This window comes from Acomys minous (assembly GCF_964271855.1).
Source record: "Acomys minous genome assembly, chromosome: 2".
NCBI classification, from domain to species: Eukaryota; Metazoa; Chordata; class Mammalia; order Rodentia; family Muridae; genus Acomys; species Acomys minous.
In genome coordinates this window covers 50,519,079-50,544,729 of record NC_140484.1, presented here as the reverse complement: position 1 = coordinate 50,544,729, position 25,651 = coordinate 50,519,079, and the positions used below count along the sequence as shown (strand labels likewise).

The window sequence follows — 25,651 nt, the reverse complement described above, 5'->3', positions numbered from 1 at the left end:
GTCACAACAAGGTGGTCACAATAAGGTGGTCACAGCAGGACAGTCACAACAAGGTGGTCATAACAAGATGGTCATAACAAGGTAGTTATAACAAGGTTGAAGCAAGGTGATCACAACAAGGTCATAATATCCTTTCAAAACAAAGGCATGGTCACCATTTCTTGGAACAGATGGTACAGAACCATTTGTAGTTAAGGTTACAGGTGGGACACAGCCCAATCTTTGAGAAACAGCTTTAATCACAAGTAGGAAGGAAACTAGTTTTTCTTTACTAAAAGATGGCTTTCAAGACTAAGATGGAGGCAGGCTGGTCCATTAAGTACATGTTTTGTTATGGTTTTTTTTTTTTTTTTGAGACAGTCTATGTAGTCCTGGATGTCCTAGAACTAACTATCCATGGAGATGAGGGTAGCCTTGAACTCATAGAGATACACTTGTCTCTTCTTCCTGAGTGCTGAGATTAGAGGCATGTGCCAGCATCGCCAACTTACCATACATTTTTAAGTGAAAGGTGTCCCATTTATCTGACAAGTTGCCTCTGGATGGTCCCATGGCTTTAGATACCTGTCACACCCCAGAACACCAAAATATGACCCACCTCTTCCAACCCCAGACTCACACCAAGAGTTATCTGAGATTTCCAATGCATGTCCCATGGGGTTCTCCTACTAAACAGGACTAGTCTTGCATTCTGCTAGGGCTTCCCCACCTCAGGGGTGGCAGGTGCCCACTGGCAAGCTGTAGATGACTGATGTATAATATTTTTCTCTCTGCTTCTCTTTTGGGTTTCAGAAGCCACTTTCTTCTTCTTTTTTTTTTTTTTTTTTTTTTACTGTATATGAGTACTTTATCATCCAATCACATTATAGATGGTTGTGAGCCGCCATGTGTTTGCTGGGGATTGAACTCAGGACCTCTGGAAGAGCAGACTGTGCTCTTAACCACTGAGCCATCTCTCCAGCCACCAGAAGCCACTTTCTTAAATCCTTCCCAACAGCCAGAAAGACCTGGGAAGCGTCCCAACAATCAGAAAGCTCAGATGTGTGAGAGCCTCACTCCAGCCTTCATCAAGGCGAGGTGATCTGGAAGACCATTTAGGTGTTCTTCTGAATCAGCCAGGGCCTCACACCATGCATCTGTGACCCCCCTGCCGGACACTCACTGCAAGTTAAACAGTACAGTTATGACTCATGGAGGCCTGCTGTAGCCTACATCCCTGTAGACAGGAAAGCTGATCAGGGTGATGGTGCCTGTATGCACATCACAGGGAGGGAGTTTGGCTGTCCGAGGTCTCAGCAAGGTGTTCTTTTCTGTGCTTTGCACCCAGGGAAACTTGTCACTGAGCAAAGGTGTTGCAGAGACAAGACCAGTAGACCAAATAACCAAAGTCTCTTAACTGTGGGTGCTTGCAAGACCAGAAACAATTTATGTATGTTCTCAATCCAAGTTACAACAGATCAAACCAAAACCAAAATCCAAGAGTGTAGATGCATCAGGGTAGACATCCTGGGACCATCATAGTCCTCTGGGCCCCAAAGTGAGTGGGTAGCCAGCTCCACCTCTCCAGCTCTGTCATCCACAGCACACAGGGCATGTCTGGTGGCTGCAGCTAACTCCACGCCACAACGCCACTGTCCGTGGTGGTCATTCTGCTGTCCTGGCACCTCCGATACCAAAGGCCTCCCCAGCACCTTCACCTCCCCTGGCCTCGCTTCAGAAACACAGACACGTGGTGCCAAGCCTCAGCTTCTCTCCATGGTCCCACCAGTCCTGACCTTTCGTGCCACCAAAAGCAGCGCCAAGTAGAAAGTTCTTACACGTTTTCAAGTGGCACTGGGATGCCGAATGGCCCACTCTGGACCGCAGCCTCTGTGCTGACCCTGAGGAAACGCCTCCAGCAGATTTCACCCCAGCGAAGCTGGTCCCTTAGACATCACTGATCTTCAGCCCCGGCCAACTATCACTGTCTGTTCCAGTAAAGCAAAGGGTTCATTTGCACAGACTCTCAATTCAGAACTCGGTCCCTGCAGTCTTTGATGACCCATCAAGCTTCCCTTGGGAACTTTATGAGCCGGGCCTCCATCATCTACATCGCTCTCAACATTTTTCCAACCTCCCACAGGACAGCCTGTTAAGCTCTGAGCATTCAATAGCTCTTTAGACCAAAGCTGCAAATCCTCCCACAAGCCTAGAAAACAGCCATGATCACGACCATCACAGCAACACTGCAACCTTGGCACCAAGATTTCTGTCCTAGTTTGATTTTCTGTTGCAGTGATAAGACACTGGCCAAAAGCAACTTGGTGGTAGGGGTTGGGAGGGGTTGGGAGGGGTGGAGGGGGCGGTATTTGGCTTACAGAGTACAGTCGATCGTTGAAGGAAGCTAAAGCAAGAACTCAAGGCAGAAAACATGGAAGAACGCAGCTTACTGGCGTATTCAGCTGTCTTTTTACACAGCCAAGGCCCACCGCCTTGGGGTGGTGCTTTCACACTGTGCTGGGCTCTCCCACATCAATTAGCAATGAAGAAAATGTCTCAACGGCATGTCCACAGGCCAGTCTGATCTAAGCAATTCCTAACTGGGGCTGTCTCATCCCACGTGACTCTGAGTTGTGTCAAGATGACAGTTGACACTCGAGATGACAGCTTCTTCATCTTGTTCCCAAGGTGTCCCGTGGTTACTCTGAAACTCCAAGCGAGGAATGGTTGGGCTGTGCCATGAAGGCTGCTCTATGTTTGAATCCTCTGTGCCCTCAGAGTCAGACTCAAGTACCAATCCTTTGGAGGATGTCATCCTGGCACTCATATGGTGCAGGGAGCCAGAGACGTCCAGCGGGCACCTGCGTGGCCTTGCATGGTGTGGTGGCTTGAATAGGTATGGTCCCCATACACTCATGTGTTTGGCTGTTTGCCCTATAGAGAGTGGCACTATTAGGAGAAAGTGTAGCCTTGTTGGAGCAGGCGTGGCCTTGTTGGAGCAGGCGTGGCCTTGTTGGAGCAGGCGTGGCCTTGTTGGAGGAAGCGTGTCACTGTGGGGGGCGGGCTTTGAAGTCTCCTTTGCTCAAGCTCTGTCCAGTGTGGCACCCAGTCTCTCCTTGCTGCCTGCAGATCAGGATGTAGAACTCTCAGCTCCCTCTCCAGCACCATGTCTGCCTGCACACTGCCATGCTTCCTGCCGTGACGATCATGGACTAAACCTCTGTAACCGTAAGCCAGCCCCAGCGTTGCCTTAGTCATGCTGTCTCTTCACAGCAATGTTAATGCTAAGACACATGGTCTCCTCCTCCCTCCCCTCTGCCTTTCCCACCAGAACAACACCACCTACCTTGGGCATCCGTTCTTAGAGTGGGTCTTCCAGGCTCTCAGAAGCCCCCTCTGCCTTCCGCCCTCACTGAACGGTGTCTGCTGAGAGTGACTCTGACTTGTATGTATGCCTCTGAGAAAGGGCCACTAAGTCCTTTCTCAAAAGTTGGGTAGGAGCCCAGAAAGAGTGCGGTGCTGAGCAGTCCAGCTACTGGGTACGTTTAACTTGGGGTCTGTGACTCCAGGCAGTACCTTGCCTCTTGCAAGGGACATTGCCTAGAGTCACATAGCAACTTAACAGGGCCCCAGATGCCCAGGGAACTAGTCAGGCAAGTAGTCAAACCCTTTCTAGGCACCTGCCCACAGAAGACTTGCATCTGAGTGGGTGAACCCAGCCCTTTGGGGGTTTCCCACGGTGTGTCCCTGACCCCCCACTCCATAGAGCAAAGGGCAAGACAACAGATTCTCATGGCCTGACTGCAGGAGCCTGGGTCTGCCCTCCACACTCTAGTGTTTAAGACTCAGTCCCAGATTCCTGCAGCCTGTCACCTCCACCCAGATGCCTTTTGGCACATCCCACTGGCTTCCCTGAACCCTCAGAAGACTCAGGGAAGTCAGGTTCCCTGAAGACACAAGGCAATACCTTATCCGTAAGATATTACCTCTTTATACAGACAAACAGGGATAATAAGCAGGTGGATGAATGGTAAATGTACATGATCAATAGATGATAGCCAAATAGAAATTGTCAAAGAATATAAAATTAAAAGTGAGGAATAGATAAACAGGTGATTGGCAGGTAGACAGGCGATAGAACCATCATGGACAGATAGATACACATAGATGATAAATAGATAATAGATTTAAAAGTCAGTTATAAATGACGCACATGGACATGAAATAGATGATTGATTGGCTTATAGATGATTGATAGATCATAGATTAAAGAAGGAAACGTACAGATGATTTGATAATAGATAGATTATTGGTAGATAGAAGATAGAGAATAGATTGCTGCCCGTAGGCATAATAGGCAAGTGTATGTGCTCCAGTGTCACATACGTGCAGGTGTCACTGTGACTAGACTGAGGGACAGGCAGGTGCTTGATGCTGCATTATTTCTTGCTCTGTCCATGACAGTGTTTCCAGGTGGGCTCAGCCCTTGGCTCTGGAGGACAGAGGAGAAATTCTGTCTTTGCCCAACATGGGCAGCAGCATCCAGTTGGCTGAGGGGCAGATGGAACAAAAAAACATCAGAATCCCAGCTTTTCTGGGGCTTGACCAGCCAGCCCCACCCCTCCCGACTGAAAGCAACATCATCCCTGGTTCTAAGGAACTCATCCAGGCAGCCAGCCTTCCTAGTGCTGTGGCTGTGGGACCTCTCAGCCTCTACAGTCATGTGAATCCCTAGTCACACACACCCTTCTCACGCACACAGCTCTCGTTGGTTCTGTTCCTCAGAAGGACCCTGACTGACGCAGGAGGATGGTCTGTGCAGCCGCTGAAACTGCAGGCCGCACTGACTGCACACGCACTCCTGGGACTTCCAGCCTCCACCTCTGGTGTTGGGACCACAGGCTGTGACAGGTGTGTGTGGGATGTGGAGCCTGGTGTACGTGGTCCTGAAGCCAGGGCTTCATCATTCATGTCTGACCAGCACCCCACCCTTTGACCTCCAGCTCCAGCCCCTACTTCCGTTGTGATCCCAATTTTTCCTCTTTCTGAGCCAGGAGCTCTAAATTCTGATTTCTGGGAGTTTGTATATCGCCAGCCTCTGGCAAAGACAGTTGGATCCCAAAGCCCTCATCCTGTGTTCCTGAGAGTGGAGTGTTCGTCCCATGTCGCTGAGAACTCATGCTGAAGGGAGAGTGGGGACCTCCCAGGTGCCTCTCAATCTGTCTCACCGCCATAACCCCTGTGGCATGTTCTCCCAGTGTGCACCTGTTCTTTCCTGTCATTGTCCATAGGTGCATGTCTATTTTTGTCCTTGTTCCCTGTCTCCCCCCAATGCACCCTCCCACCCACAGGATGTACAGTCTTAGAGGACCACATTGTGACATCTGACCTCTATGGGACACCCAGGCCCACTGCTGGAACTCACTGTGAACAAGCGATGAAAGTGTGTCCTATGGGCAGCTGCCGAGATGTTCAGCTTGCTTGCCCCGAAGTTCTGGGGTTTTTCTTTTAAAATCTAATAAAATTGTTCTCAAGCTTAAAAAAAAACCCACAAAACTTTAAAAAGTATGCCTTGCCCCCCAGGGAAAGATGAGAAAGCAACTCCTGCCTTTCATAGGACTTCTTGGCTTTCTTTACACGCTCTTTGGATCGGAGCTGAGGAGACTTAGAGAGCTATGGAAGGCATTTGGTCCACAGTGGTGACCTCCTTTGCATGGAGCTGTGACTTTGTTAAAAAGTGAGACAAAAACAAATGAACAAAACCCCACAGTGGTAGCAGAGCCAGCAGCTTTCACTGTGGCAGATCAGCCCAGAGCCTGTGCCAGAAGCAAGTTCACTTACTTGTGTGTGGCAGCACCTAGGCAAGGTGCTGTTTGTGTCTGCACAGCAGTGGGGACATGTGACATGTCCCACACTGGGCAGGATGGTCCCACACAGCACAGGATCCTCTAATGCTGTATGAAGGCTGGAAAGGCTCCCTCCTGGAGGGAGGAGGAAGCTTCTAAGACCCAAGAGGCAAAAGAAACTTCACCGGCTCAGAAAGCTCAGAACTGTGCAAGACCCTGGAGATGCCTCCCCAGGGTCATGGAGCAAGCAGCAGCTGCCAGAGACGGGCTTCTCACGGGACAGAGGTCCAGGGGGTGTAGCTTCTTCAGGAGTTTTTGGGTAGGCTAGGGTGGGCTTCTTGGTGATGCAGCTGCTTGTGAGTCACCTATGCTCGTATAAGTGACTCTCATCCATGTTACAGCAGGTGATGGCCAATAAATTCGTGTATTCACCCAGCTAGGTGGGGATGCAATCACGTCAGCCTGTCACCACTTCCCTATCTGAGGTAAACAGACACTTGTTCACACCTCCCAGGGGAAAGCCACACAACATCTGATCTAGCTGTCTGTCTGTCTGTCTGTCTATCTATCTATCTACCTACCTACCTACCAACCTATTATGTATCTATCTGTCTATCATCTACCTACCTACTTATCTACTACCATCTATCTACCTGTCTGTCTGTCTGTCTATCTATCATCTATCTATTATCTATCAATCAATCATTTTAGGGTTTTGAAGCATGGTCTCACTCTGTAGCCCAAGCTGGTCTAGAACTCACAGCAATTCTCCTGCCTTAGACTCCCAGGTACTGGAATTATAGGTTGAAATTTTAAATCATCATAGGAGTGGCAAGATGGCTTAGTGACCAAAGATGCTGCGGCCAAGCCTGGTCACCTGAGTTTCATTCCCGGGGACCTACATGGTGGAAGGGAAGAACTTACTCCCCAAAATTGTCGTCTGGCCTTTACTTGCACTTTGTGGCTCATGGTGCCCCACCACATGCATATACACCATAAATAAATATATTTAAATTAATTAGAAATTATGGTTATTTAAAATGTTCAAATCTAACCACACACAATGGTGCCAGCTACTCAGAAGGAAGAGGCAGGAGGATTGGCCCAAATGTTAAGTCCAGCACGATCTACATAACAAATTCTAGTCCAGCCAGAATGACAAAAGCAAGACCTTGTCTCAAAAGGGGAAAAAAAGTTCAAGTCTAATAATTCAAAATAAATCTTATTTATAAGAGCCTGTTTATAAGCAGAAAACACCTAAAACACAGCATCAGTTTATAATAAATTGTTCCCCAAGTGGTCACACCTAGGAGCATGGCACCTGAGAGGCTGAGGCTAAAACAGCCATCTTTACTGTTGGCGAGGGTTTCCAGTTAGGTTAGAGGAGGATGTGGCGTGTGTGTAATGTGTGTATATGTATGTGGTTTGTGTTGTGTGTGGTATATGTGTGATGTGTGTGTGGTGTGTGTGATGTGTGTGTATGTATAAGGTGTGTGTGGTATGTGGTGTATGTGTGATGTGCTGTATGGTATATGTGTGTGTGTGTGGTGTGTGTGGTGTGTGTGGTGTGTGTGATGTGTGTATGCATGCAGTGTGTATAGTGTGTATGTATGTGATGTGCCTGTGCATGTTGTGTGAGTACTTGTGCATTCATCTATATTAGAGCAAATGGAGGCAGCCACTGATACCTGGATGTCTTTTGTTCCTCTCCACCTTTTTTTTCTTTTTAGATTTATTTATTTATTATGTATACAACATTATGTCTGCATGTACACCTGCAGGCCAGCAGAGGGCACCAGATCTCATCATAGATGGTTGTGAGCCACCATGTGGTTGCTGGGAATTGAACTCAGGACCTTTGGAAGAGCATCCAGTGCTCTCAACCTTTAAGCCATCTCTCCAGCCCCTTGCCCTTTATTTTTTTTAAGGCTGGTTCTCTAACTAACCCTCAGCACCATTTCAACTAGCATGACTAGCGAACAACAGCCTGGCATCCTCCTATCCCTACCACCCCTACCTCCCCGGCACTGGGTTATAGGCACAAACTATCATTTCAGGCTTCTAATGTGGGTGCTAGGGATCCAAACTCAGGTCATCACTGAAGGGGGAAACAAAGATAGGTTAAAAGACAACAGCACACAGTTAGATGGCTCATATGCAGATTAACCATCCCAAGGCCCCCAATTTTTACAAAGAGTGAGACTTAAATCTTGTTAGCTGCAGAATAAATACAGAGATCAGGCCTTGTGGCTCATGCCTTTATAGTCCAGCATGCAAGAAGTGGAGGCAGGTGGACCTCTGTGAGTTTGAGGCCAGCCTGGTCCACATGAGTCCAGGCCGGCTTGGGGCTAAATGATGAGACCGTGCACCAAACAGATATACAGATATACGCAAATAAAAGTGTGTACTTAGGCCAGGTGTGGTGGTGCACGCCTTTAATCCCTGCACTCAGGAGGCAGAGGCAGGTGCATTTCTGTGAGTTTGAGGCCAGCTTAGTCTACAAGTGAGTTCTGGGACAGCCAAAGGCTATAACACAGAGAAAACCAGTCTTGAAAAACCAAAACAAAAAGTGTATACCTATATACATAAATCAATGTATATACATATTCATATGCATTTATAAACAAATATAGGAGAAAACAACACAGCTTGGATATTCTTAATGTGAAACCCAAAACTTTCTAAAATCCAAATTTTTCAGCACATATATGGTGTCCATAAGTGGAAACTTCCACATCGTAAAACTATTTCATGCAAAAAATTATTTGGACTACTGGGAAGAAAAATCATTTAATGGTGTCTTCTAAACCTGGACCTGCATGTACAGTGCTGCCAGAAAAGAAGCACTCACCAGTGCAAACGTGGCATTCAGCTTACAGGGGCAACCAATGCTTCCTGCCTTAAGGCGAAGCCTTCTCGACATGGAGGGAATTTGTGCCTGGTACTGTAAATCTGGCCAAAAGCTCATGGCTCAGGAGGCCACAGGTGCCCCCAGAAGAGTCTACTCCAGTTCTGCGAAGTGCACATGTCAAACTGCCTTTCTAATATTTATGTTTAGTGCTGCTCTCAGGCGTGGTCAGGAAAGCCTCTCCTTATAATAGGCAGCAGCTAATGCAGAGACCCATAACTGGTCAAAGAGCTGAGACTAAGTGACTGAACAGTCGTAAATTAAGACAGCTGTAAAAAAAAAAAAAATGGCAGGAGCGGCTGGAGAGATGGCTCAGAGGTTAAGAGCACTGACTGTTCTTCCAGAGGCCCTGAGTTCAATTCCAAGCAACCACATGGTGGCTCACAACCACCTGTAATGTAATCTGATGCCCTCTTCTGGTGTGCAGGAGTACATGCAGGCAGATCACTGTATACATAATTAATAAATAAATAAATCTTTTTAAAAAATAACTGTAGTACTATCACCGCCTGTGGAGGAATGCTGAGTGGATGTAACAAATGTCAATAAAGCTCTGTTTAGCCAATCAGCTGGGCAGAAGGACAGGGTGTGGAAGGCGGAACTTCCTGAGGGAAAGCGAGGTGGGACAGTTGAGGACAGGGAGAGAAACGGCCGGAGGATCACCATAGTGGCAAGTGCTTGGGGTATATGTATGTTATGAGGTTTAGAGTAGTTTGTTTATGTTAGTTTATGAGTAGATTTGTATCAGTTTAGATTCTGCCCAGCGTAGTGCTGGCAGCTTTAAAGTACCTTTCAGACTCTGTGTGCCAGTTATTAGCCATCTTAGGCTGAACCGATACATTTTTACTGTAACAACCTCCAAGGAACATCGCAGGAAGTGGAAAGAGTATAAAAGCCAGAGGACGGGTAACCCTGGGAAATGCTTTGTTCTGGACCCGACTCGACCCTTGCACCCGTGAACTCACTACAGCTGCAATGACCTAAACGTCACCAAGCAGAAGGTCAGTCTGCGTGCTAGCAGGCAGCACTAACTAGACTTAGCGTGACCTAGTTGGGGGAGGAAGAGAGGACATGGAGGTGGGAAGGGAACATGTTGAGGGGTGTGGGTCTCCAGGGTGGAGTAGTTAAGGGATAGAAAAGACCAAGATACATTATGTAAATGTACAAAAGAATAAACAAAAGGTTCAAAAAGCTGTGTGAAATATTCTAGAAAATTACCTTTGGCTTATGTATGTATGACACACACATAAATTCCTTATTTAGACTTGGGTTCTGTCCACTCCCAAAATTTCTTGTTGTTATATGCAAATATCCTATAAGCCCCAAATCCAAACCACTTTTGACCCAGGCATTTCTAATCTGAGATACACAACCTACACGTGCAAAAAAATGCAATTAAAAAATCTCTATATTTGAAATTAATCCATGTAACGATAATTAGTCCACCAACCAGTCCAGCTGGTCAGTTATTGGGGGATCGAGGGGGGTCGCAACCTGTACATAAAGACATGGGCGGGAGAGAGACAGTAGCTCAAGCGAACAATTGCTTGTCAAGAGCTCATTTATTAAAGGTAAGGGCAGGGTTTTTAAAACCTGCTTTAGTGAGGGCGGGGGTACGCAAGGAGAGTAGTGGAAAAGTACAAAATCTTCTGGGTTGAGCCCCGGGAACATTAGCAAGGGGAGGGGTCTTTCAGGTGAGACAAAGCAGGATGTCTCTGTGAATATCTTAGGATCAGATCGCTGTCTTCTCAGGACTAAGCCGGATGCCTTGCATACCTAATGAGTGGCCCAGCAGGATGTTTGCTGCAAATACTGAATGGGTGGGAGTCGGCCTCAGGCCTTTTGGTCCCTGGCATCCTCACCCCTTTTGTTTACTTTGGCCTGAGGGAGACCTTACAGCCCAGCGAATGACCTTTAGGAGGTCACCAGTCATTGTTACAGGATGGCGGTATATTTAAGAATCACTAATGTCCAATGTTTCAGGACAACAGTTATTCTGGACCGGCCAAATTCCCAAGGAGAGGGAATGGCCTCGCGATGGCCTGAGCCTGCTAGAGGATCGATGCTCAATCTTACCACGCCTATGGTCTGTCCTCCCACCAAGGACCGACCGACGTCTGATAACCGAGACTTATTCGATCGCTCCGTCTCTGACTTACCAGGCACTATCGCGGGTCAGGTCAAGGTGGGCTCAGGCCAAAAGATATAGGGGAGGGCTTGCACAGGTTTACCAAAGGCACCGAGGGCACAACCAGGCTCACCATCCAGCATTCTGCATCCTCGGGAACTGCAAAGGCCGCCCATAGGAACTGCAAAGGCCGCCCGTAGTTAACCGACTGAGGCGTAGGTGAAATCTCCTGGATGGAAATAGAAGTCTCATTTGAGTCCTCAGTCTCCAGGCTGCGGTAGTGAACCTGGATATTCTTGGTGGCAGCTTCAACCTGACTTTTAACAAACCCTGTAAGACGGTTTAAAGTCCATGGGCCAAAGGATAATAGAAGGAGAACACCAACGAGGGGCCCGAGCAGGGTGAGGAGAAGGGTAGTAAGCCAGGGGGAGGCAAGGTTAGGGTTGGGGAAATTCCCCCTTTCAGAAAATTTAAAAATGAGTCGGGGTCATGAATAGTAAAACGGGGAAGAAGAATAACAAGGACACACCAGTCTTTGGAGGAAAGGAAGGTAGGGGCATAGACGATCGAGGTTAAACCAGAGGAACAAGCAAAATGGGTGTTATTTGGCGCGAGAATGTAGGGGAGGGAGAGGTTGGGAATGACAGTCTGGGCGCGAACGTCGCTGAGGGGAAGAGGTTGGGGGAGGGAGCATATGGGGACCCAGGAGGCAAGTACCTATGCCGGAAACAGGCTGGAGGGTAATGCGATTGTCGGGAGCTAAGCCGGTGAGGGTGGGGTAACATAGTAAAGAGCAAGGTGGAAAGAAGAGCAATACCCTCGTAAAAGGGCGGGGAGGGGGAGAAACACATCCAACATTTAGGAAATGACAAGGAGGAGTCATTCATTTTTTTTTTTTTTTTTTTTTAAGGCCCATATGGAGGCATTTGTCAACTGGGGAATGACATCAGCCGAAATGGGGGGGGGGGGCCCAGGGGGAGGGTAGGTCGGAAGGGAGGGGGTGGGAGGGGAGGGAGGCATGGGGGTGGCGGGTTTAGGCGGGGGGGGGGGGGGGCGGGTCAGGAGCAGGAACGGGAACAGGATGATGGAAAATATGATTAGGCCCAACCACTGCAGCGCCCTTACTGGGTACCTTTTTCAGGAGGTGTAACCAAAACGTAAGTCCAAAATCGTACTCTGATTTATAAACACGGAGGCCCCATTTAAATCCACGACCCGTCCAAATGGCACGTTTACCGGGCTCAGTGAAGCGAATGGTCAGGGGGTTGCACCAGCCATTGGTGACTGAACGAGCTACATTGCAAAGGTCTTTAAGGGTCCCAAGAAGAGGATGGCTTCCAGTACGTGTCGCCAGTGGTCTCACACCCCCAAGAGGCACAGTAAAAATCTTGGGCCCCACCACAGCGATGAGAGGGTCCCGGGAAAACATAGAGCCCTCCGGCCCAAGCAATCCCATCTTGGTGTAAGGTTTTGTGGAGCATGATGCGCTCCAGGTCATTACAGCAGCCGGGACTGGGACCACCAACCGAGCGAGAGAAAAAAAATGTCTTCCACGCCCCAAGAAGAGGGGCCTCCCAGGGCCAGGGCACAGAGGTCAACCTGTAAATCGAGCCACTGGGGATTAATGCCCTGAGAGGAGGAGGAACTAACAATATCTCCCGCTTGGTTAATAATGACCCAGATAAAATTATAGATTGTATAAGGCTGAGGTTGGCGCAGAAATGCGGCGAGAATCACTTCAGGGAGGCAGAGGCAAAGGAGCGATGTGGTGAGTAGCAACGTGATGCATCGGCGGTATCTTTTTTATCCTAAAAAAGAGCACAATTACATCTTTTCCTCAGGGGAGTTCCCTGGGAGAGGGGGGTTAAAAGGTTTGACTAGGCGCTCAGGTAACCAGCGCGCATTTTGTTCTTTCTGATCATAAATGCAGGCATGACCTTTGCCCCAAATAAGGACTGGGTCGGGTCCATGCCATCGGTGGGTCAGTGGATCCTTCCACAGAGCCTTGGCATAGGTGGAGGAGGTGGAGGAGTGCCAAAGGCGATCGGCCGCCGAATGGCCAAGATCATCCTTTTGTAGAAAATTTAGGACGAACAATGCATGATTGAGAAGCAGGCGAGGCCCTGCTGTAGAGGGATATAGGATTCCTTTAGAAAACTGTAACTTATTAAGCATTGCTTTAAGTGTCTGGTGGGCCCTCTCGACAATTCCTTGTCCTTGGGGATTGTAAGGTATCCCCGTAACATGTTTAATCTGTAGTTGGGCACAGAAGGACTTGAAGGCAGAGCTTGTATACCCAGGGCCGTTATCAGTCTTTAAGGTATAGGGTTTGGGGGCAACAGTAAGGCAATATAAAACATGATCAATAACATCTCTAGTAGCCTCTCCAGCGTGCGGAGAGGCGCAAATAAATCCACTAAAAGTATCTATAGACACATGAATATACTTAAGTTTCTTAAAAGAGGAGAAATGAGTAACATCCATTTGCCAGACCTGTCCAGGCATGAGGCCACGAGGGTTGACTCCCGTATGTGGCTCGGGAAGAAAGGTGACACATGCCTGGCATTCTTTAACAATAGCCCGGGCTTGTTCCCGAGTGATGGAGAACATGTGGCGGAGGCTTTGGGAATTAAGGTGGTGGAGGGCGTGAGCCTCCCTGGCCATAGCAACGGGGTCACTGGCGGATGGAACGGCCAGCCCTGAAAGCAGGGGGCGCGTGGCTGAGTCCACCTGGGCATTAAGTGTAGTCAGAGGCCCTGGCAGGGTAGAGTGAGCGCGAATATGACCAACGAAAAAAGGCTGAGAGCGCAAAAGAATAAGCTGTTGGATACGGGAGAAGAGAGGAGAGGCATTAGTAGCAGGCTTAATACGAGGAACCGTCTCGAGGAGTGGAACAGAGGATGCTACATAGGCACTATCAGTATATAGATTAAAGGGAGTATGGGGAAGCAATGTAAAGGCGTGTGCAACAGCTTCCAGCTCAACAAGCTGAGCAGAGGTATGGGGGGTTTGTTTTTGCAGGATAGCTCCGTCCACAGAAAGGGCAGCAACCCCGGTAGAGGAGCCATCAGTAAAAACCAGGGAAGCTTGGGGGAGGGGTCTGGAGCGGGTGACTCTCGGGAAGATGACAGGTTGTCGCTGCAGGAATTGAATTAGTTTATCTGGGGGATAATGATTATCTAATAGGCCGCAAAAAGAAATACAGGAGACCGCCCAATCATCTGAATTTTGAAAAAGCCACCTTATTTGTGTGGCCGAGTAAGGCGTGATAATAGAGTGAGGGTCCCTTCCGAAAAGCCTGGTGGCCGCTTCCCGCCCCTGTCGAATGAGAGACGCAACCAGAGTAGGATAGGTAGGAAGGACCTTAGTGGAGGAGGAGGGGAGATGAAGCCAAAAGAGAGGGGTCCGTTGCCAGAGCAGTCCTGTGGGGGCAAAGAGGGAAGGAAAAATTATGAGCGCGAAAGGCTGGGTAGGGTCATAATAGGAGATGGACTGGTGGAAGATGGCGTCTTCGACCTTTTGTAGGGCCACTGAAGCTTCAGCAGTGAGACTGCGTGGTGAAGAAGGGTCAGAGTTGCCTTTTAAAATATCAAAAAGGGGTTTAAGCTCTCCAGTAGTGAGCTTAAGGTAGGGGCGCAGCCAGTTTATGTCCCCCAAAAGCTGCTGGAAGTCATGAAGTGTTTTAAGGGTGTCTCGGCGGAGCTGGACCTTTTGGGTCCTGACTGAAGAGGTCCCAAGTTCATAGCCCAGAAAAAGAAAAGGGGGGTGTAGTTGTATTTTGTCTGGGGCAATTTTAAGTCCCAGATGACCCAAACTCTTAACAAGTTCCTGGGTGACGAGAGAGAGCTCAGCCGTGTTAGGGCCAGCAAGTAAGATGTCATCCATATAATGAATAATATATAAATGTGGGTACCTAAGGCGTAGCGGGTCGATGGCCTGGGCTACATATTTTTGACAAAGAGTGGGACTGTTGGCCATGCCCTGAGGAAGTACCCGCCATTGAAATCTGGGTGAGGGCCCAACATGATTAACAACAGGGAGGCTAAAGGCAAAACGTTTGGAATCGTCAGGGTGTAGGGGAATGCAAAAGAAGCAATCTTTAAGGTCGAGAACAAGTTTATGAAATCCTTTAGGGATAGCTACAGGAGAGGGGAGACCAGGCTGCAGAGCTCCCATGGGCATCATGGTCTTGTTAATTTCCCTGAGGTCCTGGAGGAGTCGCCAGGCACCATTCTTTTTTTGGATGACAAAAATGGGGGTGTTCCAGGGGGAAGTAGAGGGCTCAACATGGCCTGCATCAAGTTGCTCCTGCACCAGCCTTGAGGCTGCGGCCAGTTTACGGGAAGGAAGGGGCCACTGATCGATCCAGACAGGAGAATCAGTTCTCCAAGTAATTTTATCGGCCTGGAGTGCAGGGGGAGAAGTGGCCCTTATAAAAAATTTTGTTCATATCCCAGCCCTTGGCGACTAATCCTAGGCATAGGGACAATGGGCTCGAGACGCCCCTGTCCCAGCTTGCCGAGGCCCTGGCCTGGCAAATAGCCTTGATCCAAAAGCTGATGCGTGACAGGAGAGGAGGGGCTATAGATAAAGACCCCCATCTGAGAGAGTATGTCCCGGCCCCACAGATTAACGGGTAACCCTGGGACAATGAACGGTTGCACCGTCCCTGTCTGGCCATCAGGGTCAGTCCAGCGAAGGACCTTAGAACTTTGAAGGGTATTGGTAGATATTCCGATGCCCTGAAGGTGAGTAAGGGAGGGCTGACAGGGCCAAGACGAGGGCCAAGAAGATTGGGACAGGACCGTCGAATCTGCCCCGGAATCAATGATGCCTTCAAAGGGGCGGCCATCAAGCCTTAGTGTAAGATGGGGTCTATCAGAAGTTAAGCGTTGGACCCAAAAAGCGGAGGGGGGCAGGGAGGGAGTCGGGGTGGCGGGAGGAGAGACAACAGAGTCAGCCAGGGTTAACGGAAGGGCCCAGGCCAGAATCTGACCAGGAGAGATGGAGAGAGGGCCCTGGGTAGCGGCGGCAAGGAGGAGCGTAGGAGAAGGGAGCGGGTGTTTTAAAACGAGGGGATAGATGAGTAGCCCGATAAGGGCAGAAGAGGCACGGCCGAGGACCAGGAGGGGAAGAGGGGGAGGGTTTCCAAAGAGGGCGACAGGCAAGGACAAGGTTCCATCCTCGGGCGTCAGTATTGTAGAGGTGGTGGCACGGAAGTCCAATCCTGTGGGGGAGGGCAAGGGGCCGCCGCTGGAATGGGAGGAGGTTGGGTTTGGGAGGTGGGGTAGGTCTGTGGATGGAAGCGGGTCTGTAAATTGGGGGGAGCCTGTGACACCGGTCCCGACGCAGGCTGGAATTGGATAGGGTGAGGGGCCCGGGACTGGCCCCCAGAGGAGTTTCCCGAACGCGGGGGGAGAGGGTTACCCATGGCATCAACAGTGGAACGGCAGGTGTTCGCCCAATGACGACCTCTACGGCAACGAGGGCAGAGCGTAGTAGGGGGGGGGCCGGGCCACAGGTCCCCGGGATCCAGTGGGTGGCGGAACGACCGGTGGCTGTCCAGCCTGTGAGGGTGGGCGGTTACGCTCATTTGGGCAGGCGCGGGCAAAATGTCCCGGTTGGCCGCACCGGTAACAGGAGGCCCCGCTAGGGAGGGCTCCGACGGCCATAATGGCCTTGGTAAACTTATCAGTTAGGGGATCAACCTCTCGGCAAAGCTGAATCATCTCATCAAGATCCCTGCCCTTATATTTGTGTCTAAGAACTGCCTTACAGGCTGAGTTGGCATTTTCAAAGGCCAATTGTGTAAGAAATTTACTGTCTGTCTGGCCAGGACCAAGGGATCTTTCTGAAGCCTCCAGGAGGCGCGCAGCGAAGTCGCTGAAGGGCTCCTGAGGTCCCTGAAGAATCTTGGTAATAGGGGACAGGGCGGAGCCCGTGGAAGCAATAGTTCTCCAAGCAGCGAGAGCGGCAGAACTAGAATGTGAAAGTAAGGAAAAGGGGAGTGCACGCTGTTTTTCGTCAGTGGCATATTTGCCCTGGCCAAGGAGTTTGTCAAGAGACCATTCACGGGTCTCGCGATGTCCCTGCTGTACGTTTTTTCGGATAAGGTCACGGCAACGATCAGCCCAGTCCGCCCTCCAAGAAAGGAACTGTCCTCGAGTGAGGACAGTCTGTGCAGTGGTGATCCACTCGTTGGGCGTTAGATGACCTCCATCTGCCAAATCATCAAGGAGGGAGAGTGTGAACGGCGCATTAGGTCCGTAACTACGGACAGCCGTGTTAAGTTTTTCTAGCTTTTTAAATTTGAGTTTATGATAAGCAGTGGGGGTAGGGTCAGGAGCCGTTCCACCACCTTTCTGTTCTCCCTCCGAACCTGAGGAATCATGCTCACTATCAGAATCTACAAGGGCCGCGGACGACTGGGAGGGTGTAGGGGCAGGTGGGTCTCCCAAAGCAGCGCCTGAATCAATGGCCTCAGTTTTCGCCCCGCTCAGGGCGGGCTGGCTCTGGGAACGGGTGACAGGGAAAATAAACGGAGCTGTGGAGGAAATGCGCGTTGTTAAAAGCGAAAGCCGTTGTTGAAGCTGAAGAATCTTCGTCGCATGGGAGATCTGGTGTTGGAGATGAGCCTCCGTCTGGCAAAAGCAGTTTGGGAGGGAACAAGGTGGCGGGAGCCGGGAGGCAGGGTAGGGCTTAGTAAGGGGAGGGGGAAGAGTGAGCAAGGTAGAGGAGGGAAAGGTTGGCGCCGCGCGGAGGAGGCCATCATCGGAATGATGTCGAGCAGCCTCCTCCTCAAGGGTGGCAGCAGCATCCGGATCCAAGGGCTCATCTGGGGCCTGAGAAAGGAAAATGGCGGAATGGCGGGAGGCGCGTGAAGGGGCGGCCGACGGAGAAGGAACAGGAGAGGCTGGCGGACCGGATCGGACAGAGGGTGCCCTTTTTGGGGGAAAAACAGGGGCACAAAGTGGTGAACACCCGCGTTCCATAGCGGAAATGGGGTCCTCATGGGTGGGAGGAAGCGACGGATAGAGACGGCGGGAGGAAGGGGAAGGCTTGGACGCAGGCGCAGGGGAAAGATTTTTTAAGGGCTCCGAGGATGTAGGAAGAGAGGAACCCTGCAAAGAGGAACAGGAAGGAACACGAGAAGGAGGGAGAGATTCGCGCAGGCAGAGTTCAGCCACGGAGAGGAGCTGCCTCTCTCCGCTTTCGTTTTCGCCGGACTCAATTATGTCCCGTATAAGGCCCCAATAAGAAAAAATACTGTTCGACACCGCTGTATTACCATCTTTTTTAATAAGTGCATTAAGCTCACGCCCCACCTTCTGCCACTTTTCAGAATGAATAGTAGGTCCATCAATCATGAACCAGGGACAGGTCTGGTCAATAAAAACAAAAAACTCAATCAAATGTTTCTTTTTTACCCTAATACCTCTCTCTCTGAGTACGTCCTTTAAGCCTTTTATGAACTTTGCTTCCTTGGACAGCGAATGGCCCATTCTTGAGATATGCGAACGGATGACTCACCTAATGACGAAGCCGGCCGGGCGAGCTCGGCTGGTCATGAAAACTCCTGTGGACCGGTCCCTTAATCCGTTCGGGGAGAAACCCGCACCTCGAGTCCCTTCGTGGTCGCCAGATGAAATTAATCCATGTAACGATAATTAGTCCACCAACCAGTCCAGCTGGTCAGTTATTGGGGGATCGAGGGGGGTCGCAACCTGTACATAAAGACATGGGCGGGAGAGAGACAGTAGCTCAAGCGAACAATTGCTTGTCAAGAGCTCGTTTATTAAAGGTAAGGGCAGGCTTTTTAAAACCTGCTTTAGTGAGGGCGGGGGTACGCAAGGAGAGTAGTGGAAAAGTACAAAATCTTCTGGGTTGAGCCCCGGGAACATTAGCAAGGGGAGGGGTCTTTCAGGTGAGACAAAGCAGGATGTCTCTGTGAATATCTTAGGATCAGATCGCTGTCTTCTCAGGACTAAGCCGGATGCCTTGCATACCTAATGAGTGGCCCAGCAGGATGTTTGCTGCAAATACTGAATGGGTGGGAGTCGGCCTCAGGCCTTTTGGTCCCTGGCATATATTCAATAGAAATGAACCTAGATTTTCTTTTTCTGCATGTGTACATCCCGTGCTGGCTAGTCTTAGGTCAACTTGACACAAGCCAGAGTTATCTGAAAGGAGGGAACCTCAATTTAGAAAACGCTTTCATAAGATCCAGCTGTAACGTATTTTCTTAATTAGTGACTGATGGGGGAAAGCCCAGCCCATGGTGGGTGGTCCTATTCCTGGGCTGTGGGTCCTGGGTTCTGTAGGAAAGCAGGCTGAGCAAGCCACAAGAGCAGGCCAGTAAGCAACGCCCCTCCATGGCCTCTGCATCGGCTCCGGCCCCCAGGTTCCTGCTGTGTTGAGTTCCTGTCCTGACTGCTTTCCATGAGGAACAGTGCTGTATAAGTGGAAGCCACTGTAGCTGAACAAGCCCTTTCCTGCCCAGGTTTCTCTGGTCATGGGGTTTCATCACAGCAATAGTAACCCGAAGACACATGTGTTGGCGTGCAAGCATGTTCACATGTGTGAGAGCAAGTGCATGCGTACAGGTGTAGATGCGCATGTGTGTGCCTGCCTGTGGGGGCCCACGTTGATGTTGGGTGCCTTCCTCCATCACATTCTACTTCATATTAAGACAAGATCTCTCTGCTGAACCCAGAGCTGCCGATTCAAGTAGTGTAGCTCCCCAGCTTGCTTTGGGGATGCCCTTTCTCCGCCTCCTGAGTGCTGGGACCACAAGTGGCCACCATGACTGCTCAACTTTTAGCTGGGTTGGGAAACAGGCTCTGGGCTCCACTTCTTACACTTGAATGACAAGCGCTTTTATCCACGGAGCCAGTCAAATCTAGACTAGGAAAAGCCTTTGTGTATTTACAAAACATGCTCCCATACTTGACCATAAAGCAATCCAGTGACATCTGTCTGGCCTCAAACTTGTGTCATTCTTCCTGTCTTAGCTTTCCTTGTAATGGATTACTACCTTGCAACACTGTTCCTGCCTTGAGGCTCTGTGTGTGTGTGTGTGTGTGTGTGTGTGTGACACAGAGAGAGAGAGAGAGAGAGAGAGAGAGAGAGAGAGAGAGAGAGAGAGAGAGAGAGATGTTTATGGGTGCACATTTGTGTGCACATACACATGTGTGAAGGTCAAAGATTAACCTCATGTGTCCTTCCTCAAGGGTTGTTCACCTTGTTTTTGGAGACAGGGTTTCCCTAAGGGGCTTTGGCGTATAAATTTAGAGGGAAACATAAACATCGCACTGTTTTGTTTTGTTTTGTTTTTTGTTTTTTGAGACAGGGTTTCTCTATGTAGCCTTGGCTGACCTGGACTTTCTGTGTAGACCAGGCTGGCCTCGAACTCACAGACCATTGCCTCCCGAGTGCTCGGATTACAGGCATGCACCACTACACAATTTCTTGTCCATGGCATGGAGACTTTGGCAAACAAGACAAAGAACCCTGGCAGACATTCCCAAATTCTTGAGACTGTGGGAGTAAAGTCTTAGGACTTAAGTCAGAGCCATTGACAGCACTAGCAGAGGTGACATTCTGTAACGTTATCCCCAACACAGAGTCACTGTTGGGGGCCTTCTTTATGTCAGTTTCTGTTTTATCCATATTTGAAATTTATATTGACTCATTGACACTGAACTTCAGACAACAGCCCTGTTATTCATGTCCGTATGAAGCCAGGAGGCACAGCGTTGCTTTCCTGCCCTCAGGGACACTGCACAGCAGGCTAGAGCTGAGTCCTAGTCTGTCTGTCTGTTTATCTGTCTGTCTCTCTCCCTCTCCCCCTCCCTTCCTCCCTCCCTCATAAGGTACTTGCTTTGAATGCATGAGTATTGGAATTTGGATCCCTAGGCAGAGACAGGAAAGCCCAGAAGCAAGCTGGCTAGCTAGACTAGCCAGAACGGGTGAGCTCAGAGTTCAGCGAGGGACCCTACCAACTGCTGAGGTTGTCTTCTAGCCTTCACACACATGCATGCACATAAGACACACACACACACACACACACACACACACACACACACACACGCAATATATACATGTATGTATGAGCCCTGCAGCCCTCATTCACTCAGGAGCAGGCTCGCCGCAGCCTGAGGAAAGCCAGGCTAAGACAGGGCTCACTCAATTCTTTTCTCTGGATAAAGCTTTCCTTCAGATGGGTAACCTTCAACCCCAGACCTCATGCTTTAGTTCTCTCTAATGAGAAAAGCAATAAAAGAGGAGACCAAAGTTCACCCAGCACCTGTGCGCTCGCACATTCGAGGGCAAAAGCACTGGGTGCAGGTCCCCAATCACTCGGAGGTCATTGCTCCCCAGTGCAGGGTACAGAGGGCTCACCAGCTGGGTCTTTATTCCTCCTTCACCGCTGCAGGGGGTGGAGGGTGGGTAAAGACAGAGCTCTGTCCACACAGCTCTCAGTCCCTTCCTCCCGGAAATCTTCTCTGTCAGTTCCTCAAAGCAAGACCAAATACAAAGCATATCAGACTCGTTGCAAAGTGGAGGCACAGGGGCCCTTTCTCTAGTGTGTCGTGTCTTTTCATGAGCCTCGTCTTGAGAGGACCCTCGGTGCCACAGCTATCTGCCCATGGGGCCCCTGGCACTGTGGCCTAACCCTTCACATTAGCTCTCTTAGGAAGAACCACTGTGGAGAATTCTGGTAACTACAATCCTCTCTGTTACAGCCAGATTAAAACCAAAACCGAAGAGTACAAAGGACTCATGAGGACCCGCCCCTCCCTGAGGGCCCGAAGGTGGTTAATGGCTACAGGAGGTGGGGAGAGAGGGTAATTTTCTCCAGTGTTTTAGCCTCTTATATGCTGTCCATGCCCCAGTAAGTAACCTCCCACCTGTGCTTGTGCAATTAAACTCAGTGGGTCACACACACACACACACACACACACACACACACACACAGAGAGAGAGAGAGAGAGAGACAGAGAGAGACAGAGAGAGAGAGAGAGAGAGAGAGAGAGAGAGAGAGAGAGAGAGAGTTAAATTTAAATCATTTCAAAAGCCAGTGAGATAAAGCCACAGGTGAAGTTATTTCCACAAAAGCCCCACAAGAATTCAATCCCCAGTACCCACCTGAGGCCAAGGGCAGCGGTTCACATCTGCGATCCCTACACTCCCAAGGAGGGGATGGGAGACAGGTGCTGTCCTGAAGTGCACAGCAGCTGCGTGGAACATCTGGACAGGCACAAGAGCACCTATGTCAGCAAGGAGGAAGAAAACCGACTCCTGAAAGTGATCCTTTGACCTCCACATGCACGGTGTGACACACACTCACACACACTCACACACTCACACATACACTCACACATACACACTCCACTCACACACTCACACATACACTCACACACACACTCACACATACACTCACACATATATACTCACACACACACTCAGCACTCGAGTAATAAAAACACTTTTAAAGTAATCTAAAAGTCATTTTTAGTTAAAATAATAACATGCCAGCACCAGGTACTGCTAAAATAGTAGGAAAACTCTCCTCCCCCCAGAACAGAGATTAAACACTACCAAGTGTCGTAAAAGACTATCAAATACTGTTATTTTTGTTTGTTTGTTTTGGTTTCTTTTATATGTATGAATGTTTTATGTGCACGTATGTCTGTGCACCGTGTACATACAGTGCCCATGGAGGCCAGAAGAGGGCACTGAACTACTGAAACTGGAGTTGTAAGTGGTCGTGAGCCTTCATATGGATGCTGGGAATTGAACCCCGGGTGCTCTGGAAGAGCAGCCAGCTAACATCTATCTGAGCCATCTCTCCAGCCCGAGAAATGTAAATTCTATTTGGGATCTCAGTAACATCTTTACCATAAGCACCTATTTTGAAAGTCTAAACTCTAGAGAGTGCCCTATGTGGCAGGCCCCTGCCTATTGATGCCTGGCAGCCCGGATACGGAAACTGGGAGCCTAGGAGCCCTTATATTGGCAAGTGACACACAGCCTTGCACTGCCCAGCTGTTTTGGACACTTACTCTGAGGCCACTCCAGCAGATACACAGAACCGCCACACCTGCAGCTGAAGATACACTCCAGCTGGCCTGCCGTAGCCCTGGGAAACAGTTCTCCAAGCCAGACAGGCCTCTTGTGAATTCTTCCTGACCCTGCTGTCATTTTCGCCCCGCAATGGGGAGCCATTTACTAGATGGCCCTGTTGAAGGCTTGTGATTGGTGCAGGTCACAATCCTTCATTTGCATAAGGAACTGTATGTGATTGGTGTAACTGTGGTCCTTCATTTGCATGAGGATCTGTACTTTAAGACCCAAATGTGTGTGTTTAGCATCCCCACAGTTCCTACCCTGGGAGAACAAAGGGCCCCACAGCTGATGGGTGACCCTGGGCCATGACAACAGGGTCTTTCGGATGAGGTGATTTGGAGTGACTTTTCCCATCCTTTTGCTTCTCTGCGTTCTCCGCGTTTTCTCTGAGGAATACATCGTTATGGAAATAGTCAGGCCTGTGGGGGCTGAAGAGATGCCTCAGTCAGTAAACATTGCCTTGCAAAGTCGAGAACCTGAGTCTGACCCCCAGAACACATATGAAACAACTGGGCTTGGTAGAGAGAGCGCTGATGCCGATGCCAGGGGAGGAGAGACATCCGGAGTCCTGGGGAAAGCTGGTGACCTGCAGGCCGGTGAGAGACCCTGACTCAACAGCAAAGTCGGGGGCTCCTAAGGAAAAACACCCAAGGTGGCCTTCCAGCCTCCACACACGTGTGCACACATGCAGGTGCCTCAGAATACATAAACGTGCTCACACTTGGGGGGCGGGGTTCAGAGCTAAAAGGCAGAGACGGCCTTAAGGCCGCAACGGTGGCTGCAGTTCCAGTTCTACCTGCACTTCGCAGCTGAGAGGAAAGAGCTGCGGGGAGCTGAGTTCACCCCACAACTCCCAACTGGCAGGTAGGGGAGCCACACGATCCCCCAGATACTCAGGGGTCCAGCCTCACCTCTGTGAACTCATCGTCTCCTTTTCATGATGCAGCACCAGGGAGGCCGCAGTGGGGGTCACAGAGCCCCAGCCTGGGCTCGTGCATCACACCCACACCCAGACACACACATGAACACATGACTAAGGGTGAGATTTAAAAAAAAAATGGTCTGTCTTTTTGTTTTGTTTTGTTTTTGAGACAGAGTTTCTCTGTGTAACCCTGGCTATCCTGGCTGTACACCAGGCTGGCCTCGAACTCCAGAGATCCACCTACCTCTGCATCCCGAGTGTCAGGGCTAAAGGTGTGTGCCGCTTTGCCCAGTGAAAATAAATAAATAAATAAATAAATAAATAAATAAATAATAAAATATTTTTAAAGAAGAATGTAAAGTACTTAAGGATGCAGCTAACTAAATACATCAAGATGGCCTGTCCCACTGAAAACTGTGAGAGCACTCTGAAAGAAATTAAAGTTTAAACACAGCAGTATACCATGTTCGTGGACAGTCTCCCTAAGATAATTATTCTGCCCAATTTGAGCTTCTGCCTAGTGTAAATCTCAGTCAAAAGCCTGGTAGACTTTTGTGTAAAAATGTATCAACTAATTCTCAAAGTTTTACAGGGGAGGCTAGAGCCCTGGCTCAGCAGCTAAGAGCAGGGGCTGTTCTTGCAGAGAACCCACGTTTGCTTCCTCAAACCCAATGTTGCCGTTCACAACTACACCTGCACCAAGGGATCCGATGCCCACGTGCACACACGTAAATCAAAATAAAATAAATCTTTTTAAACTTGTTATGGAAATAGAATTAACTGAATCCTAGAATTAACTAAAGGTAATTCTGGGGGGGGGGGAATAAAGAGAGAATGAATTTGGAAAAGTATAACATGTTTTATACACACCTACATTTTGATGATGACACTCACTCTACACCACAGTGACTGATAGGTGGCACAAACATAAGGCTAGACATGTCCCCAGAACAGAATAGGCCTGCTGTATGGAGGAACCGGAACAGTTCAGTAGGAAAGGGGAGTCCTTGGACCCAGCACTGGGGCAGCCATATTACCACGTGTGCAAACAATAGAAAAAGTAAGGTGGGGAGCAGGGGTGGGAAGAGGGAGAGGAGGGAAACCGGGACAGGTGTGCACGGAGGGAAGACACGTGAAGGTGGAAACACAGACGGGATCCAGGGCTGGGAAAGGAAGCAGCAGGGAATGTATTTACAAACCGAGCTACCAAAGATTCCAAGCAGCAACACAAAGCTGGAGGGGCCTCGCTGACACGTCAGTCGCTTTCACTCCTCTGGCTCTGAGGCAGAGAGCACATACTTGACAGTGGTTTCAAGCCACCCAACCGTACAGTTGTCCCAGCTGCCCTGGACAGAATGCATCGGCTAAACGCAGCATGGAGTCACGGGGCCCAATCGCAATGGTGCCGTCTTAGAAAACAGTCCCGCACCCGAGGCTCAGGGAACCTTACAGAAGAGGGGCTGGAAAGATCATAGGAGCCAGAGGCCAGGGAGTTTGCTGGGAGATTGTGCCTCTTAATAATGCCAAAGGGTACATCCATAAAGTCTCATCAACATGTCTGCCCAACCGTCAACTGAACAAGAGCAACACCAACAGATGTGACGTAATGGGTGGGGGGGGGGGCAACTGAGGCCACCACCCTAGACTATCACACAGTTAGCCCTGAAAACATACATGTGGGTAACGTTACACAGGCTGAGCAGGTTACAGTTAGGAATGTACACAGGTACAGGCATGCA

The 25,651-nt window shown here is 49.6% G+C and overlaps 1 protein-coding gene across 2 annotated transcripts; it reads right to left on the bottom strand.

The window, feature by feature from the left end:
- Nucleotides 1-1,403: 1,403 nt before the first annotated feature.
- LOC311587534 (uncharacterized protein) lies at nucleotides 1,404-24,877 on the bottom strand. 2 transcript variants are annotated; one of them, XR_014775894.1, is made up of 5 exons: nucleotides 24,783-24,877; nucleotides 23,251-23,418; nucleotides 22,010-22,111; nucleotides 21,263-21,376; nucleotides 1,404-3,102 (listed from the first exon to the last, which is right to left on the bottom strand). XR_014775894.1 is itself a non-coding variant. In XM_084764482.1 (5 exons), the coding sequence occupies exons 2-5, from the start codon at nucleotides 23,387-23,389 to the stop codon at nucleotides 2,932-2,934; spliced, it is 546 nt and encodes a 181-aa protein (XP_084620608.1). In that variant the 5' UTR covers nucleotides 23,390-23,418; nucleotides 24,783-24,877; the 3' UTR covers nucleotides 1,404-2,931. The 2 variants fall into 2 exon arrangements, 1 of the variants encoding a protein (XP_084620608.1); XM_084764482.1 differs by having other exon boundaries at nucleotides 22,010-22,131.
- Between the last annotated feature and the right edge of the window lie 774 nt (nucleotides 24,878-25,651).

Bases quoted from the DNA above. Each gene is read 5' to 3' on its own strand.
- LOC311587534 (XM_084764482.1), bottom strand. From the start codon at position 23,389: ATGTATTCCTCAGAGAAAACGCGGAGAACGCAGAGAAGCAAAAGGATG. The intron at 22,132-23,250 runs GTAGGAACTGTG...TTGCTGACATAG, and splicing joins GGGCCCTTTGTTCTCCCAGG to GTGCTCTTGTGCCTGTCCAG. The intron at 3,103-21,262 runs GTGAGCCCTCTG...CCTGATCTGCAG, and splicing joins GAGGAATAAAGACCCAGCTG to GCAGCAAGGAGAGACTGGGT.